Below are 20,468 nucleotides of genomic sequence, written 5' to 3'. Positions count from 1 at the left end.
ATATAAAACAAATGCATGAACAAATAATTAGAATGACTGACTATCATGGAAAAAAGAAAATCAAACATTTCGCCTGAATTTCAAAACCACAAATTACCAGACGATTGCTCCAGGCACACCAAGGGGCAAAAAAATTGACCACCAAAATCGTATACCTACCACCAATTAAAAAAATTAAAATTAATGGCATTAAAACCTTTTGAAGATAAATAAATGAATAGGTCTATGTTGATAACAAACAATTATATGTAGCATCCTTATAGCATATTGAAAAAATATTTTTCAAAATGAGTTTTTCCTCTAAAATTAGACAATCTTTACCATTGATTGTACAATTCAGAAGGAAAAGAATATATATAGGCTAACCCAGGGCTGTTGGGAGTGAGGGGGGGAGCAGGAGCAGGAATCACAATTTTCCAAAAAACTTCTGGGAGCAGAGCATTTCAGGACCATTTTCTATAAAACACATATTTTATTATATTTTAATGCATATGTATTCGAAAAAACATGCAGAATGCTGAATCAACTGCAGAAAAAATGAAAACATAAGTTTAACTACTGAATTAATGATGATCACTAAAGCATCAACAATTTAGTACACATATAACATCAATCATTTAGTAATTATAACTTATCACAACATCATCAAATGATCACTCATCAACCACAATATCAACCTTCAAGTTTCAACATATAAAATTGTCATCAACAAATTGTAACTGACAAATAACATTAACCATAACATGAAACAAACAATCATATTCATTGTCAAAGAGTTGTAATATGCAATCAATAGTTCAATAGTAGGTTCAAATTCAAATTTCAAATTTAAACTGTCATATAATGTTTAAAAAATAGGCCACAATAATGACGAAGTAGTAAGCTTTTGAGATTACTTCGAAACAGAAAGAAGAAAAAGAGATCTAGTGCCTACTAAGCTTTCCTCTAGCCATGAGAAACTTCTAGTTTCTTTTCCCATAATTTATGAAGCAGAGGAGTGACAACAGGTGGAAGTGTTCATGGAACAAGACCAATAGCTACATGGTTCCCCACTCAACATTGGACCTTCTGAAGCTAAAAGAAAAGCTCCTACATCTGGAAACCAGCTAGTGGATTGGGGTGGCATGTCTGCTCCATGAATAGATCGCCATCATGATTACCCAAAAGTTCAGCTTCCAAGCACTCTAAAACTATGCCTCCATCCTCCAAATTTGCCTCCTAAATATTCTTGTCCCAAATCATATATGTTCTATCTTATTTATAGAACTTTGTGGTTGCATCTAGTACAAACCCTAAGAATAGACGAGTCTAGATCACTCTCTTAATTGAGGATAAAGTGATAGGCTTTTGTGTTGTTTATGCTCCTAACGTCAATGCGGAGCAAAGTGGACTTTGGGATTGGATGGCCTCATCTCTTCTTGCTGCAAAGTGGATTGTTAGAGTGTATTTCAATCTGGTGGAGTTGAATGGTGATTGATGGGGAGGCTATGATCAATCGTTCGAAGAAGAAAACATGGAGCCATTGTAAGGACTCTCTTCAGATTTTTTATGCCAATTGGAAATAAATGGGCCTAATAATGTTAGTGATTCACATAAGCCAATTATAGATAGGGACAATACAAAGTTCAAGGTCCATTGGATTGATTCTATGGTCCTCTAGAGGATATTACCTTTTCTAGCGAGCTTCAACCCATACATGAGATGATGCATATGACAAGTTAAGATCAGCTACCAACTCAAACAATGATTTTTGGGTTACTCAATTAATTCACCTCCTTTGTTCAAGTTGAATATGTCATTTTACCCACCCATATACATGGGTAACCCTACGAGAATTTTTCTCCTAGGATGAAGTATTTCCAGCCCAATGTTGCACGATCCTTCCCCCCACCCAAAGTTCCAAGAGCAGAATTGCGTCCCATACAAATCTGTGGGGGATCCTTCGACAGAAACATGGATTCGAAAATCAGATCCGCAGTTCCGCCAGCATGGATCGGTTCATAGAAATGTGGAACCTCGCGGAACTAATTCACAATTCTAGATTTCCAAACCCCGGATCTGAACAGGGATCAGGCACGGATCCGCGGTGAATCCCACACAGATTTGAGGGCCGACGGGCAGTTCGGCGAAGGCCTTTTTTTATTTTTTGTGGCTTTAACTTGAGTTGGGGCAGGTTTAAACTTTAAGGTGAGTTAAGGATAGAATAGATGGAGAAAAAGTCATTTCCCCTCTCTTTTCCTCACTCTTGCATCTTTGGAGATCTTGGAGAAGAGAGGAGAAGAGAGCTTGGAGAAGAGAGGCTTGAGAAGAGCTTGGAGGAGTGAAGGGGGAGGAGCTAGGACCAGTGGAGGAGTGAAGGAGGAGGAGCTAGGACCAATGAAGGAGGAGGGGCTTGGAAGAGTAAATAAGGGCCTCCATCTACAAGAGCTAAATAGGTAAGTGCAAACCCCAAACTCCCTCATTTTTATGTCATTGTTGTTTGTATTTTTTCTCCTCCCTCTCCTACTCTTTCCCATTCTTTCTTCTTGATGATTTCATTGCAGGTTTTCCATCTATATTCATATTCCAAAATGGTGTTTGTTTGGCTTCTATGTATCATTCCATTTTTGGTTTTCATGAAGGTAAGGGGGGATAGGAATAGAAGGGAAGAAGAACAAGAGGATAGTGGTCCCCATATGAGTGACCCAATGTACGATGAGGAGGAAGGGTTTGAAGAGGAAGGGGATGAAAAGGACACTGAAATGCAAGAGGGGAAAGTTGAATTGACACCCTTGCGGAATTAAGTGACCAAACTTGAAGGGGCAAAAGGTAGTGGTAGCTACAAGTTTTTGTGCCCTCATGCTTGTCATGGAGGAAAACCATATAGTGGTTCATATACCCATGTGAGGAGGCATCTTTGTGGGGTGATGCGCAGTGATGAGAAAAAGGGTGTTATGGGGATAGCAATTTGCCCTAAGGTTTCAACTGAACAAAGAAGAAAATACATCCAATTAGAGGAGGTTGCACAACAGAAAAACAAGAAACAAAAAACTCATTATGAATCAAATGCAACCTCTAGAATTGGTAGCTCATCTCCTTATGGTAATTCTACAAACTCTGGAAGTAGAAGAACAATAGGGGATTTCCTTAATGTTGCTGGGAGGGATGATGTGGATGGAAAGAGAGTTTGGTTTCTTTGAGCTTGCAGTGTACCATTCAATGTGCTTCGCTCTTCCTATTGACATGATATGGTGAAGGGCATCAATGAAGCCCCAACTATGAGAAAGCTAGAACAATGTTATTAGAAAGGGAAAAAGCAAAGGTTCAAAGAGCTTTGACACGTTTTACAAATAAGTGGTTGGATTGTGGGGTATCCACTGTATCAAATGGGTGGACAAATGTTAGAAACCAACATTTAATAAATGTTCTTGGTCTTTTTGCTAGTGGTGCAGTGTTTATTGTATGTCATGACTCCTCCTCCATCAATACAACTTCCCAAAACATTGCAGATCTCCTATTGCAATAAATCAAAGATTTTGGTCCTAATAATGTGGTTCAAGTGATCACTGATAGTGCAACAAATTGTAAGGCAGCAGGAGAAACTATTGAGCATACTCATCCACATATCTTTTGGTATGGGTGCATAGTGCACACATTGAACTCTTTAATGCATGATATTGTGAAGCATAAAGAATGTGGATGGATTAATGAGCTTTACAAGAGAGGGAAGCAACTCATTAAATTTATCATAGGGCATACAAGGGTAATTTATGGCACTTACTCCAAGTTGTAGTTGCTTAAACTTGAAAAAACAAGATTTGCAAGTTATTACTTCACCTTTAGGCAACTAGTGAAGGTGAGACAAGCTTTAACTAATATGGTGACCTATGAATCTTGGGATGACATTAACACTCATAAAGATGGTGCTAATGTAGCCAAGGACACTATTCTTGACAGTTACTTTTGGTCATAGATTAAATATGTGTTTTCCATTCACCAAACCAATTTATTACATGATCAAGTTTGTAGATTCATATCGGCCAATAATTGGGGAGTTGTATGAGCAAATGGATAGCATGTTGGGGCAGATTAAAGACATTGTTGAGCCTAGAGGTATCACCTTGTACAATTATATTCATGTAGAGGTGGAAAAACGATGGGAAGATGCTTGGTAGGATATCTGGTCGGCCTATATGTTGATGTCTAGATCCCAAAATAGGGAGGGTGGCGTTGGTCATGGAGCTTCGACCTTGGATACACACCTAAATCTATGGGTTGGTGTTAGAGCTTAAAAGCTTGATGGTACCTAGAGTGTCTAAAGCTCGAGTACACCTTAGTCCCACCTAATTAGAGTACCCTTGTTAGATATCTAATCTGTAGGACTACGTGTGCTACAACTCTTCATAAGTATATTGTGAAAAAATCGGTAACCCGGTTCCTATTGCAGCAACTGGAAATAATTCTCCTAATTGTTAATTAAATTTAACAATTTATTTACTGTGCTACAGCAAATACTGAATTAATCACACTGTAACCTACACAAATAAATTGTGGAAGAAATAAACACTAGAAGAAATACACACATAAAATGACAGTTATTTTTTAGACAATTGTCCCCGGAAAAACCCAACTTGGGAAAACCGGTGCAGTAGATGAGGGTCTTATTATTTATGTTCAGCAGCAAATATAAGTACAATAATTTAGATGCCCAGCTGGAAATCTAATCTGAAGAAAACACTGGCAAAAATATTGTGATAATTTTCTCTCACCCCTCTACGTGAGATGCCTGTGTCAGCGTCTACGCAGTCCCTACGGTGGCCCTCTGAACCTTCCTTCCTTCGACTCTTCCGGGAACTGAAAACTTTCTCCTGAAATGTTGTTGCTCTACTACTACTCACCCTCTGGCTCTATCTTCCTTGCTGAGTTGCTGCTACTGAGAAAATCGAATTGCCTGGGCAACTGAATAACTACAATGGATGATCCCCATCACCACATCGACTTTCTTTTATAATCCATTGTTGGAGCACCAACGGCCAAGATTAAAACTTAATCAATGGCTAGGATCATTTCTAGGTCGATCCATGTGAGTTTCTAAATGATTCACGCCTTATCTCAATTAATACTAATTAATTAACCATATTCCCTAAGTTTTGACTTACGAAATATTTAAAAACTAGTTAATAATCTAATTAAGACACTTCTAGGCGGAATTTCCAGAAACAATTTCTAGGTTTTGGAGATCTCATGTATTCTAGCCTCTCCACGAAATTTTGTGGCTAGAACACATCCGATGCTACAAAAACAAACACTCCCTCTTAGCGAGGAATGTGTTCTAGTGTTGTTGCCCCTTGTAGCATCACATTGTCTCTGCATCACCTCCTGCCACACTACTGATGTCTGGCTGCTGCTACCCACCAACTACTACGTAACTCTAATATGTGTTGCATCTGTGTTGTTGTTGACTCTGCAAAACTGCTACCAACACTGCAAATCCCTCTTTATTTGTTGCTACTGCAACTGCAACATCCAAAATAGCCTATCGCTACTACTAAAATGGGTTCTCCACCATACACATGTTCTCTGAAATAAGCAAACTTAGCTCTCCCTAGAGCTTTCGTGAGTATATTTGCAACCTACTCTTTTGTGGGAACATATTGTAGTTGGACTGCTCCTCGCTATACACAATCTCAGATGAAGTGACACTGGATATCGATGTGCTTCAACCTGTCATGAAACACTGGATTCTCAGAGAGCTTTCTGCAACTTTGATTATCACAATAAACATTGGTCGCCTCCATCCTCTGTTTGAACAAGCTTACTAGCAACTTCCAAATCCATATAGCTTCGCACGTAGCTGTGCTAGCTGCCATATACTCTGCTTCTGTAGAGCTCAGTTCTTCTCACTTCTGCTTCCTACTACACCAAGAAACCATCCTTGATCCAACATTGAAGCAGTACCCGGAGGTACTTTTCTTGTCCACTGAATTGTCTACCCAACCTACATCTGCATACCCACAAAGTCTGACGTCATCCTCTCGAGTATATTTCAACCCATACTTGACTGTTTGTACCCTTTTCAATTTCACCATGAACTGGCTAAGGGTATTGACTGCAAAGCAAATGTTTGGGCTAGTGTTGACAAAATACATGAGAAACCCAATGAGTTGTCTATAGAAGGTGGCGTCGACATCCATGTCATCTGATACATCTATCTTCTTCCAGTTGGTAATCATGGGTGTAAACATGGGTCTGCAACACTGCATGTTGAACCTATTTAGAATATTTGTAGCGTATCTTCCTTGCCCAAGGAAGATCTCCCCATCCTTCTGTCACACCTCCAATCCTAGGAAATAGTGCATCAACCCCAAATCCTTCATGTCAAATTTTGCCAGGTTCCTCTTGCAATCCTCTATGAGCCCTAATGATCCTGTCAAGAATAGATCATCCACATACAAAACTAGAATGAGGGGCTCATCCTCTACTATCAAATAGTAAAGGTTGGGATTTGCGTCACTCTTGACGAACCCATCTACTGCAAGTAGGTGTCAATTCAACCATACCATGCCCAAGGAGCCTGCTTGAGCCCGTATAGAGCCTTCTCCAATTTGCACACATGTGTGCGCCTCTCCTAAGTCTCAAAGCCCTCTAGTTGTTCTATGTAAACTTCCTCCTCTATCAGTCTGTTTAAGAAGGTTGTCTTGAAGTCCATCTGATGAATCTACCATCCCATCTGAGCTGCTAGAGATATAACTGATCAAATCGAAGTGTCTCTGGCAACTGGGGCGAAGGTTTCCTCATAATCTATCCCTTCTTTTTTTGCATACCCCTGTGCCACGAACCTAGCCTGTACTTTTCCACATTGTCGTTTGTCGCATGTTTGATCTTATAGATCCATCTCAAACCTACAACTGATCTATCTTCTGCCCTAGGCACTACCTCCCAAGCATCATTCGTCATGATTGAACTACACTCTTCTATCATGGCATCTATCGACACCTGATGTTGTGCGACCTCTTGAAAGCTAGAAGGTTTTTTAACCTGAGCTACCAATGCTTGGTATCTGTCAAGTTGTCTGCTTTGTCTCTTACTTGTCTTAGAAGTCCCAATAAACTCCTCTGCATCCCCTAATGTCTAATGAACCTCTCTGCTGGCTCGACCACTAGTCATGGGAGGTTTTGCCAGCTCCTCCTCATCCTGTCTCTATTGCTCCATCTGTTGAGAACTCCCCGGATTTCTTGCCACTGAGGAAATACTAGTACTGATCACAGTACTTGACCCTTGTGATTGTCCTCATGCTTGTCCCACTGGCTGCTCCTATGGTTGCCCCTGCTGTTGGACAAGGAACTCTTGCTGCTGGACTAAAGGAGCTCTTGTTGACTGATTCTGATCACTGGCAGGCATTTCTCGAGACCTCCTGAAAGCTCGCTTCTCCATGAACTTCACATCTCATCTTACTACTATCTTCCTACTACTAGGAATGTAGATTTTGAATGCCTTTGAGGTTTTGTTGTACCCAATGAAAAACCCCTTCTCTGCAGTCTGATCCAGTTTGGTCCTTTTATCATCTGGCACGTGACAATAAGCAACGCTGCCAAAAATTCTGAGGTGGCTAACTTCAGGCTTCTTCCCCGTGAAGACTCCTTCTGACGTTTTCTTCCCCAATGCTCTATGAGGAGTCCTGTTCTGAATATACACTGTCGTGTTACATGTTTTTGCCACAGAAATCTGGGTAGATCCTGGTCATATAACATAGCATTTGCAGCTCCAACAATGGTAGTTTTTTCACTCCGCTACACCATTTTGTTGTGGATTATATGGAGTTTTCCATTCTCTCTTTATGCCTTCCTTCGCACAAAATTTGTTTAGTCTTTATCAATATACTCTCCACCATTATCTGAGTGAAGTACCTTGATCTTCTTCCCTGTTGCATTCTCCACAAGAACTTTAAACTCTTTGAAACCATCGAAGACCTCATCCTTGGTCTTCAAGAAGTAAATCCAGGTTTTTTTTGAATGATCATCAATAAAGGTGACGAAATACTCAGCAAGGTTGAGAGCTCTAGTGGACATCAGGCCACAAATATCTGTGTATAAATCCTAACACGCCATCAGTTCTGTTGTCACTCCTTGGAAATGCCACCTTAGCATACTTCCCAAGTACGCAACCTCTGCACACATCATCATGTTCAGTCCCTAGTACAGGAACCCCTGTTACAGTTTCCTTGAACATCCTGAGTGCTCCATGATGTAGATGTCTAATCCTTTTGTGTCATAATTCATTCAGCTCCTTCCCATTGTTATTGTTGTTGCCTATCAGTGCCATTGGAGAATCGATTTGTAATTAGTACAACTTGTTACTTAGAATTCCAATTTGTCTTACTTTCTTCTAGCTCGAGTGCTTGACATACACTTTCCTCCCTACGAAGTGAACATCGTACCCTTTATCTTGTAACTGGGATACTAAAATCAGGTTCCTACCCAATCCTAGGACATGCAATACATCTGAAGCGTTGGTGCTTGCTCCTGACTTCCCCTGAAAATCTATGGTACCTCTCCATGCTGGAGTACATTTCGTTCAGTTTCCCATAGTAATCTGAAAAGCCATCTGCTCCTCTTTGTAGCTAGAGAAATGTTCTCTAACCACTATAATGTGAATTGAGGCTCCACTATCTATGTACCAGACTCCTTGTGAAGTTGATCCTACTAAGTAAGCAAATTCGTCTTCCAATCTAGAAGAAAAATCTAGTCTCTTGAATGTGATTTAGTGTGTTATTTCTCTTTTCCTCCAGACGCGAATTTTTCACCCTGCAACAAAACTTTTTTTGTGTTAACCAGTATTTTGCTCAGCAAAAAAAAAAATCTGAGCTGCAAGTTGCAACTACTCCCACTAACTGTTGGAATCACTAACTGGGGAATTTGATTTTCCTGCCTCCTCTCAACTGAGAAAATCGAACTGCTGCCCTAGCAACTCGAACTGCCTAATCTAGGCTCTGTGCAATGTCTCTGGAAATTTCGATCTCCTGCTCCCTCTGAACAGCGAAATTCTGTTTTCTGCTTCTGAGCTTCCTAGTTGATCAATTAAGCTCTGATACCATGTGAAAAAATCGATAACCCGATTCCTATTGCAACAACTGGAAATAATTCTCCTAATTGTCAATTAAGTTTAACAATTTGTTTATTATGTGCTACAACAAATACTGAATCAATCACACTACAACCTACACAAATAAACTGCGGAAGAAATACACACATAAAATGACACAGTTATTTTGGAAAATTGTCCCCAGAAAAACCCAACTTGGGAAAACCGGTGCAACAGATGAGAGTTTTATTATTTATGTTTAGCAGCAAATCTGAGTACAATAATTTAGATGCCCTGCTAGAAATCTAATCTGAAGAAAACACTGGAAAAAATATTGCGAGAATTTTCTCTCACCCTACAGTTATTTTCTACTTCCAAAATAGCTTTCCCAACCTCTGCGTGAGATGTTTGCATCAGCCTCTGCGCAATCCCTACGTTGGCTCCCTAAAGATTTCAACCTGCCTTCCTTCGACTCTTCTGGGAACTGAAAACTTTCTCCCGAAATGTTGCTACTCTCTTGCTCCACCTGCTACTCACCCTTTGGCTCTATCTTCTCTGCTAAGTTGTTGCTATTGAGAAAATTGAATTGCCTAGGCAACTAAGTATCTGCACTGGATGATCTCCATCACCACACCGACTTTCTTTTATAATCCATTGTTGGAGCACCAACGGCCAAGATTAAAACTTAATCAATGGTTGGGATCATTTATGGGTCGATCCATGTGAGTTTCTAGATGATTCACGCCTTATCTCAATTAATATTGATTAACTAAACATATTCTGTGAGTTTAGACTTATGAAATATTTAAAAATTGGTTAAGAATCTAATTGAGATACTTCTAGGCGGAATTTCCAAAAACAATTTCTGGGTTTTGGAGATCTCATGTATTCTAGCCTCTCCACAAAATTTTGTGGCTAGAACACATCCAATGCTACAAAAACTAACATATATCATTTTGAGATCTTCCATGTACCTTTATATATATGTCATTATGTATACCTCCCTAGTTAAGGAGTGTTGAAGAATGTAACTAGTGTTAGTCTTCCTAATTGTCTGAGTCATGATGTAATGTATTTATCAAAAGAAAGAAAAAGGAATTATTTATTATAAAAGAAATTGACTTATTAAAGCATGGGTTTCATGCTTGGGTCAATGATTTTAGGTCTAAGCCTCCAGTGTAGGCTTCTAGGGTTTATGTCAAGAGTCCTTATCTTTTTCATCATATAAAAGACCCTTCTTGGGATCCATCTATCAAGAAAGAAATTTATTTTTAGGTAAATTAGGTCTTTTAGGCCTCCTCCACCAAGTCAACCTCAACCTGGACAAGTCAACCTAATTGAGAGGCACAATCAAATATATAAGGAAGAGGAAGAAAACCCAAGCAAAGGTGAAGAAAAGGGTGTGAAATTCAAGGAAGAGGAAGAAAACCCTAGCGAAGAAGAAGTCTTTGCCAAGCAAAAAGAAGTCGAATTTTCTCTCTCTACTCACACGTGTGAAATTCTAAAGCTCCTGGGGAGGCCGAAATATGAGATCTGGAGTAGGGCCGAAATTCTGGATTATTGTTAGGTTGTAGCTATTGGACAAGAAGTGACTACTGAAGTTTGCTTAATCATCTTGGAAGGTCAACTTGGTGGAGGATGAAGGTCTTTTGATCAAGTCTAAGGTCTTGGTCTATTTCAATTTGATTAGTGGAAGAGTTTGACTGGGTTTTCCCCTATAGAGGGGTTTTAGCCCTAGCGAAGTGCCTACATCTAGTGTCGTTGATCTTCATGTTTTTTAATTTGATGATTGCTTTATGAAAACAAAGATTAAAGAACATAAAAGATAATAAGACTACAAGAATATATCAAGTAATTATCAATATAAGACAATCTTTTTGCCTTTCTGATTTTCTAACAAAGACCATGAGAATGTTAGAGATCGGAAAGTAGCTAAAGCACTACATATGATTATTTGCAACTGTTGAAGTTGTAAACAAGATTTGGATGTGTTTTCATTGAAATGTGTTTGGATATTGCAACAACCTAAGCACCATCACCATAGTTGAAGACCTCGAAGATTGTGCTAGCATACAAGAACATATACATTGGAACTTTGAATATTGGTTGGGGTCGTGAAGCTACCATATATGCCAACAGATGAACAAGTAGTTGATGTGTTGACGAAAATCACTTCCCCACAAGAAGTTAGGAGCATGCTCGAATTGGTGGATGTGTTGATCTCTTCCTGAAAGGTTGGTAAATGTTTCTTTTGGAAATTTCTTTTATTTGATTTGATTGAGAGGGAGAGATGAGATGATGGTACTTGGGAAGACATCGTGGCCTGGTTAGTATAGAGATCTCAATTGATTTCTAGATCCTAGAGGGAGGGTATCGGTTGGAGCTCCGATTTAGTGTTGATACCCAGATCCCTGTCAGGGCATGAAGGCCTAGATGGTATCCTATTAGCTGGATGTCAGCGTTGTAGCTTGATGGTACCTATAGTGGCAAATGCCTAGATGACACCTCAGTCCCTGTTGAGAGGATACCTTGGTAGAAATGGTATCCCAAGCATTGTGTATGTTGTTGTCTTCTTCTTGGAACATTTCAAATTAAGGTCAACCTTGTATCGGTTGAACAATTATGAATACCTCCTTAGTTAAGAGGGAGTGTTGAGAAATGTATCTAGTATCGATCTTCATAATTGAACTTGAGTCATGATGTAGTGTATTTGTCAACAAGAAACGAAAAAAAAAATATTTATAAGCATGGGTTTCATGCTTTGTTTATTTTGTCTCTAGGTCAAAGCCTCCATTGAAAGCTTCTAGGGTTTGTGTCTAAAAGTCTTAGTCCTTGTCATCATGTAATTGACCCCTATTGGACTTTGTAAATCAAGAAATAAATTATATTATTGAGTCAAAAATGTTATTGTTGTCTCCTCCACCAAGCCAACCCCAAGAGAGAACATGTCGAATTCACGAAGAGATTCGACCAACTTGAAGAGACATTAAATAAGAGGAACATTCAACCTATTGAAACCATCTATCTATTAAGAATTTGCTTTGCAATGAAAGTATCAAGAAAAAATGTGAAGTCTAAGAAAATAAGAGACAAAAACAAGCAAAGGGATGGGAGACAAGTCAAGCAAAAAGAATTGAATATTCTGCCACACGTGCGAAGTATTTAAAGCTAATTACAGGAGTCCAAGGTGCAGGTCAAGTTCAGAAGTTTCAGGGAAGAAGTCTAGATGCAAGATAACTTGATGTGAAGAAATTTGTGCTAAGGGTTGACTTGGTGGATGGAGTGTTAAATTATGGTATATTTTATGCTTAGAGCAGTTTACTTATTTTGCTTCTTATTAGCCACAAATTAGCAATCACATATACATTAAGTAAAGTGCAGATAGAACATTAAATGATCAACAGAAAACAAGCCAAGACAAGAGACACAAGATGTGGCGGCTAGCCAGGGACAAACCCCAATGTGGGGAAACCCTTTGATTAAATCTTCTTTTATCTTCAATAGTTCAGCAAAAAGAAATAGTACAAAATCTGAATTCTGTAATTTTATATTAGCAGCAGCAAACCCTAGATCAGCAAAGTCAAACTTGGTCAAACTAACTGAAATTGACCTCTAAAATACTTGGTCAATTTCCAGTGAACTTGTCCTCGAACAGCCTGAAGAAACAACCCTTGAACAGCCCCAAAAGTTCATTCAATTTTCAGATTTCTGAAGTCAACTTGCAGCCCTAAACTAGGGCAGTCAACACCGGTCACACCAGAAGTCAGATCACCTCGATTTTCGTGCCAAAAGTTGCGCCCTGCCTAGGAGAGGCAACCACGCCCAATCCACAGTTCTGGAAGGTCAACGCTTGGTCAACGCTAGTCAAAGAGATGACTTGCTACCCTAGCATCCTCCTTTCTGCATCTTCCTTGCCCTAGGACGTCTTCCTTTCAACCACACGTGTGAGAGAGAGAGGCTCCTTTTATGCATAGGAGAGAGAGAGAGAGAGAGAAGATCAGTGAATTGAATTGTCCAAATGAGGTTGAATAGACATGACTGTTGGGCTTCTAAGCCTACATATGTTTGCTAGCCGACCTTGACTATTTGTCCATAATCAAAATAAATTCATATCCCCATAAATACTTATCGGAATTGGATGATCTTTAGATCAATCCTACACCTCTCGATGAGAGGAATCTAGGAAAAATATCAGAAGCCATAAATAAGGTGATCCACATGGAGTTTGGCCCTAGTTGCCAATTTTAACATGGAGGAACTCTATGTCTTGGTCAAAGGTCTAAGTTGTCTCATTTTGATTTGATTCTAAAGAAGAGAAGAAGAATTTCTAGGTTTTCCCCTACAAGAGGGGTTTTTCCCTAGCTGAGTACCTACATCTTGTGTTCTCTTGATGTCTTTGTGATCTTCATAGTTTTGGTAATTGTCTTGATGATGAATATCAAATTACGAAGAAAAAATAAGTAATGACTAATCACAAGATTTTGTCAAGTAAAAGAAAAATCAAATCAATAAGGAACCCTAATATGCTGCCCTAAAGAAGTTCTCAACAAGAGAGATATCACCTCTTGTACCTCTTTTTTCTCTTTAAATTCACCGTGGAGCACTAGTTGAGTGTCTTTTCACTTGGGAGATTTGCTCACCTCACTTTGGCTCGTTGCACAATGGAGAGATATCACTTCTCTTGTACTTCTTTTTTCTATTTAAATTCACCATGGAGCTCTAGTTGAATGTCTTTTCACTTGCGAGATCTTGTGATGAAGACAGTTTTCCTTTCAGGGATGATTATTGGTGAACTTTGATAATATGTGCTATTCAATGTAAATTGTCGTCTTCCAATTTTTTTTATTGTTGATGAATAAGGGTTACTAAATATTCACCATAGTTTTGTTGGTATTTCATCTCTTAATTCTCCTAAAACAATGTTTTTTATTAAGTTCTCTTGAGGTGACCTAAGCTAAGCTCCCTCCCTTAGCTGTCCAAGAAAATAGGACACTAAGGATAGAGGATTAAGGAACACAACTTCGTCTCCCTTGGTTTCTTTGAACCCACATCCATCTCTTGCTTTCCAAGGATTGTTCCTTCTAAGCTCCAATAGCCCTAGAGTGAAAAAGGCAATAGACTTGTCCCGTGTCAATCATTTAACTCTAAAACTCCTTTTTTTGTTCTCATTTAAATTAAGGTTTAGTTACAGCAAAATCATATATTTTCATTATTTATTGACTTTGACATTAATGTGCCATGGTTAGAAATTGTTTGAAGTATATCGTAAAAGCAAGTGACATTTCAAGTGTAATATCCAGCCATAAAATAGCGCTGACATCTAGGGTTTGAAGAGTTTTCATACGCTGTTTGAACCATTGAAAAAAATAGCAATTATTAATCTTGTTCATTCTTATTTTTAGCCCTCAGTTTTCACTTTATCATCATAGGTTTCAGGGCTGAATTTGCTGCTATTGTAAAGAAGTTGTTTGCTGCAGTTTTTTATTTTTCATGCTAGTTTACTTCAGCAAAGAGTGGATTTTCTATCGTGTGTGTTTGGAGACCTTCTTTGAGCCTTTATTCCTTGACCTAAACCTCTAAGATATTCATATGACCCTTTGAACTCATCTAAAAACTACCATCAAATCCAAATTAAATCCTAATTTCCTAGGCGTATTGTTTGGTGGAACATCATTGTAGAACCTTTAGGGAGAACTTAACGAGGTCATTTGATCCTTAAGATCTGCTAGGGAAGCTTCCCTTGTGTTGGAGTGTGTCCATCGCTAAAATGAGCATAGTAGTTGCTAAGGTGACAGTGGCGACACTCCCATTGTTGCTGATTATCTATGTTATTTAGTGAGGCTTTGCACAAGGTGCTAGATTTTCCTATAACATGTCCCACTTGGATCCAAAGGACTTTCAAGCCCTATTAGTTGGAATCTCTCACTTAGGTCCATGGGCCAATAGGGGTGCATCGTTTGGTGGGAGGTTGTAGTGTAATGTACCATTAAATTTATGAGAAGTAGGGTAGGATTATAGCTCCGACGAAGGGAAAGGAGTCCAGGATGGCTTGGCAACGACTTGAGGAGGTTTGCATCATTTTCGAAGAGGATCTTCATAATGTTACTTTTCAAGTAGAGGATGGAAAGTTGGACATGGCTGCTCACAAAGAAGATAACTATATTGCTAGTGGTGCTTGGGTATTCTCCCATCTTCAATGGATTCAAGAGAGGAAATGAGGACTCCAAGTTCTATTTTGACATCCTAAAGAGGAAGATGGTTGAAGATAGGGTGCTTGGTTCAAGTACAGATCACAGTTATCTTGCTAAAGATCCTTCTAATGTTAAAGATATCTTTCATTTGCATTTTCAAAATATCTTCCCCTGGTGCTTTAACAGACAGGATGGTGGCCGCTAGAGATGCCCGTTTTCAGTTTTCAGTGTGGGAGGCCATTATAAGTTTGGAATCCTGTTAATGAAAAATTGATTTTGAAGGGAAGAAAATTTGCTATGTATTTGGAAAATTATTTTATTGCAACCACTGTTTATTATCTAGTTAAATTTCCAGCCAGCATAATTATTCTATGATCTGAAATTTCAGTTTTAAATTTAAGTAATTTAGCTTAAAGATCATAAGTAATCTCCCTAGGGTCGGAAAAGAGATTTTAACACTCTTCTCTGGCTGATCTTTGGACCCTGGATGTAGAATCTTTGAAGTACATGTATTTTGATTTATACTGTAATAAATGCAGCATTTTCTGGAAAAAGAAAAACATAGGCATAACAGATTATCGATATGCATCCAAGCCCCAAGGGTTCCAAGTAGTTGAACGAGTGGCATATACTAGAGCATTGAGGTGCGAAAGTACAGTACTTCAATTCATATAGTGGCAAGATCAATAAGGATTAAGGACAACATTTTCTGTGTGAATATTAACCTGCTAGCCCATGTATCTAATGCTTTCTCAGCAGTTAAATTTTCCCATCCAAGCTCAACAGTAAGCACATTCATAGAATCATAACTTCAGCAAAATCTACCAACTTTCACATTTCTGACCCATAAAACAATGCTGCATATACCATGCATCATTTTCTCATTTGGACCTAATACTGCTCTAAAGTTGAATGTCATATCAAAACCTGTACCCAAACGAGGTAACAACAAATTAATAACTTGTTTCACGGACTTAACATAAAAATGAACAAATAAACCAATACTAGAAGTCAACTACCTGATTTCAAACCAGAAATTAATAATGGACCTCTTGGCTCTTCTAGGATTTTTCCTTTAAGGATCTATCATCTACGACTGCCAAATCCCAACTGTTAAATATCTATGCTACCATGATATTCACCAAAACTTAACCCCCATTTAAATAACTTCAACAAAAGACAGAAAAAGGGATACTAGATGAAAAATTTTAACATTCTTTGATCATTAAAAACAGCATGCCAGAAAGATAATTGGGATAGTCAGATCAAAACTACACATACTCATGGGCATATTTATCAAAGTTCTTAGCATTCATATTGACAGCTCCTCCACCAAGCTCCTCGTCACTTTCATTCTCATGCTCTCCATGGTTTGAAAGACCTGGAATAGGTCCTGGGTGGAATTCGGGACCAGCTAACTTCATATCAGGACTTATAGGAAACTTGCGCACTGTTTTTGTTATATTCAGTCTATTCTGCAAGGCAAACATTCATAATGCAACACAATGAGAATTACTTCTTGAGGAAAGATGGAACTCAAAATCTAAGCATAGAGTGTAGAAATATATCTGCAAATTTAAAAAATGACAGTCAACTGGGTTTAGCCCAAGTTGTTGTCTGATCAAGCATGATCCTCCCCACCCAGGTTCTATTCTAGTAAGTGGCATCACAAAGCTTCAAGCTTCTACAATATGCTGTTTACTATGGTACCATCCTCAGAATGAGGGGAACTGCCTCGTCGGTTTCCCATGGAAACACAATAGGTGAATAGAATACACACAAAAAAAAACAAATACAACGATACTTAAACACTAAAATATACCAAAATGACATTAAGAGCCCCTTTTCGCAGCCTAGGAGTAGTAAGCCAGTTAAACAACTGGAGATAAAGGAAGTAAAGTTTAGAGAGTGACAAAATGTAATAACTATACAATATGCCAAAAAGATCATCTTCTGAATCAAATTTATATATACAGTAGAATAATATCACTGCCCTTTACAGTGTATCTTAAAACAGTTCATCAAATGATAACTGCATAATGTCAGCCCAAGTAGCATATAAATCATGAACTGGATAAAAGAAGCATACATTTTTTTCTGAGCAGAATCACAGAGAGATAGACGCAATGTACCATAATAATTTTCAAATAGTATTGATCATAGTGATTGCTGCAATATTAATAATAGTTTAAATACTAACAAATCATCACCTAAGTTGCAGGAAACGTTGGAGAAGGGTCCGTTTCTAGCCGGAAAAGAAACAGAAACGAGGAAACTCATACCATATGGCCTGGAAACTCGTTTCCGGCCGTACTGGCCCGTTTCTTGAGGAGGAAACATGGCCAGTACGGCCGGAAACGAGTTTCCAGGCCGTACGGCGGAGTTTCCTCTTCTAACTTGATTTTTTCTTGTATTTTTTTTTTATTTTTTGGCTTCTAATTTTTTATTGGGCAACTAAAATATCTTATGGATGCTTCTAGATGCCTCTCAAGTTATAAAAAAAAAAGGATTTTTTTTAGTGAGGCAGCCCATGGCCCTAGTGTTGATATGCAGGTCATGGTAATGTTAAATTCTTAAAGTAAAAGTATGATGAAAATGAAAAATAAAGGAGAAAGTAGAATTTTAGAGTGGTTTCGCCCTCATTGGATTTCATATGGAGAAAGTAGAATTTTAGATCTCACTCAAAATCCAGCAGATTTATCTGTTTTTCAGGATTTCAGGATTGGGGGGATTGCAATGTTTCCATTGGATTTTATAATGTACTAGGGTATGGAACTTGTATTTAATCAAGAGAACCAACCCCTCTATGCAAGGGAGGCTCCCAATAATCAAAAGCACGTAGGGTACTAGGGTATGGAACTTGTATTTAATCAGGAGCACTAAGGTTGTTCGACTATGTAGGAGAAGACTCCCAATCAAGCACGAGACAAGAAATTAGAAATTTCTTGTGGCTGATTTTGGATATTGCTATTTTCATTATGTGATCATTCATGAGTAAATGTGATGTAAATTTAGAAACTTATAGTTTATGCATTGACAATTGACAATTTAATCATAATGTAATAAATTATAATGTATCATATATGCTTTATGATTGCACATTATTTCTTAAATGTCCTATATATATATATATATATATATATATATATATATATATTGTGTTTCCCCGTTTCCAAAATTTGGGCAGGTCACATTTCGTACCCGTACCCGTTTCGGAAACTCGTACCCATTTCCCCGTTTCGTGCAACTTCGATCATCACTAGTATAATCCTCAAAAAGACATGTTAAAATTAGGCAGATATGGGACGAATTCCCATATGCCCCAAATAACAAGCCTATTGCCCCAAAGAAACAAAAAATAATAATATTTAATAAAGGTTAATATATTATTTGGGCAATTAAATTTAAGAAGGAAAAATATTTGGATCGAAATTTAAATTTCATGTTTTGAGATTCCCTCCAATCTTTCGAAGTCGGCTTCTTATCTTTTCTCATCGAGACAATCATAAAAGGATGTCTCTCCTCATTTGCTCAGATCATCAATCAAGTTAGATATATTCACACAAGTAACATTCGAATGGCTCTGGGTTGAAGCTCGAATTTTGTGTTTGTCTTCATCTTTACATCATTGCTTGGTCTATTCATATGGACTCACATTACCTTCGCTCTTGATATGAGGACTCAGAGTCTTCGCTCCTGGTGTGACACTACTTTCGCATTAAAGCATGATATTTTTCTTTAAATCTTTTTTTTAATCTTTATATGTACTTTTGATCCAAGTGGATATTGGTGGCCACCCGCCAAGTCCACTTGGAACCCCACCATTGTTTCTTTCAGCTTTTTAGTTTCCTTAATTGTAGCACAGTTTACTATTTTTAGCAATTTTTAGGGTCATGAACTTCCAGAGTCGTTTTGAGGCCCTAAATGATGTTTTTTGGGAAAATTGGGAGCGACATGGGTCCATGGACCGATGTTGCTCTTCCCAAAGTTGTAGTTCTCGGATAGATCTTTCTAACAAGATATTGTGCGTGTCAAGCAGTGATCATATGCCAAAGTTACGACCCTAGGAAGTTGATGTACTAATTTACCCAAACGGGGCCCACAGTTTGGCGTTTCATCTTCTAGCGTTAGGTTTTTGGATGTTTAGGGTTTTCCATTGTTTCTCAACAATAAATAGGCCTTCGAGCCTCATTGTAACACAGTTTAGAGGCATGTAGCCGCCACATCTCTTCTCAAAGATAAGCTACCAACGCCCTAGCTGGTTTATTTCCATTTCTGTTTGTAAGCATATTTCAATATTTTACATTAATGAAAAGAAGTTTCCATTCCGTTGCATCTTTGTGTATGTGGTTATCTCTGTATTTTTTGCGTTCCTGTTTAAATCCGGATCAACTTTTTTTTCTTTTCTCTTTTCTTTTTCTTTTTTTTTAATGGCCAAAGCCCTGAATGACGAAACTGAAACAGAGAAACTCCAACTTTGTGTAGCAAAACACTTCAATTGTGATGACAACAAAGTTGACAAAGGATTAATGGCCAAAGGCCAAATCAAACTGGTTCTCTTCAGCGGTGAGCGTCCAGAGGATCGAACAACTCTGATACCAATGTAACAACCAAAAGTCGTATACACAGCGTTAATCTTTAAAACACTTCAAAGACATAAATGTCCATTGCAAGACATGTAACTATATATTGATTATTGTATACTGAATTGATGTAAGATATGAGATATGGGATATGAGATGATTACAAATGAGAATGAGGGCCTGCTTATATACCCTATGCAAGTGCCCTTTCATGAATGGTCATGTCTCTAAGACATGCTTCTTCATTACTAACTAATGAACCATTAGTTAATTAATTATTATTTTTTATTATTATATTTATATTTATATTTATTATTTTTATATGAATTATATTCATAACATATCCTTGCCCTTGTGGTAAGTTGATCTTCCTATTGGATAGAGGGTTGAGTTGGGGTCCCTATTGTGACTCTAGGTTGATTTGGGCTCCCTAATGTTGTTCCGGATTGAGTTGAACTCTCCGATGTTGTAAGTTGAGTTCGGCCCCTCTCTAATTTTACATTCTTCAAATTCGATATTGTTCGACATATGGAGATGAGTTGAGATGAGATATGACGAGATGATGATGATGATTCTATTTATTATTGGATGTAGGATGGAAGACGAATGCTTCCCTATGATGATGATATGGGTT

At 38.2% G+C, this 20,468-nt stretch overlaps 1 protein-coding gene across 1 annotated transcript in view; it reads right to left on the bottom strand.

Annotated features, from left to right (window-relative positions):
* LOC149216054 (protein disulfide isomerase-like 5-4) overlaps positions 1 to 20,468 on the bottom strand; it is a 206,436-nt gene that overhangs the window by 84,928 nt on the left and 101,040 nt on the right. Inside the window, exons 5-6 of the mRNA XM_089392687.1 lie at positions 16,533 to 16,726; positions 98 to 155 (exon numbers count right to left, since the gene is read on the bottom strand). Coding sequence (XP_089248813.1) covers positions 98 to 155; positions 16,533 to 16,726 — 252 coding nt within the window. The remainder of the gene's footprint in view (positions 1 to 97; positions 156 to 16,532; positions 16,727 to 20,468) is intronic.

This window comes from Pinus tabuliformis, chromosome 1_1 (genome assembly GCF_031772625.1).
Source record: "Pinus tabuliformis cultivar Carrire ecotype Pingquan chromosome 1_1, CPIR1, whole genome shotgun sequence".
In the NCBI taxonomy this organism is placed as follows: domain Eukaryota; kingdom Viridiplantae; phylum Streptophyta; class Pinopsida; order Pinales; family Pinaceae; genus Pinus; species Pinus tabuliformis.
The sequence above is the reverse complement of the archived record's forward strand: the minus strand, read 5'-3'. Positions and strand labels throughout refer to the sequence as shown.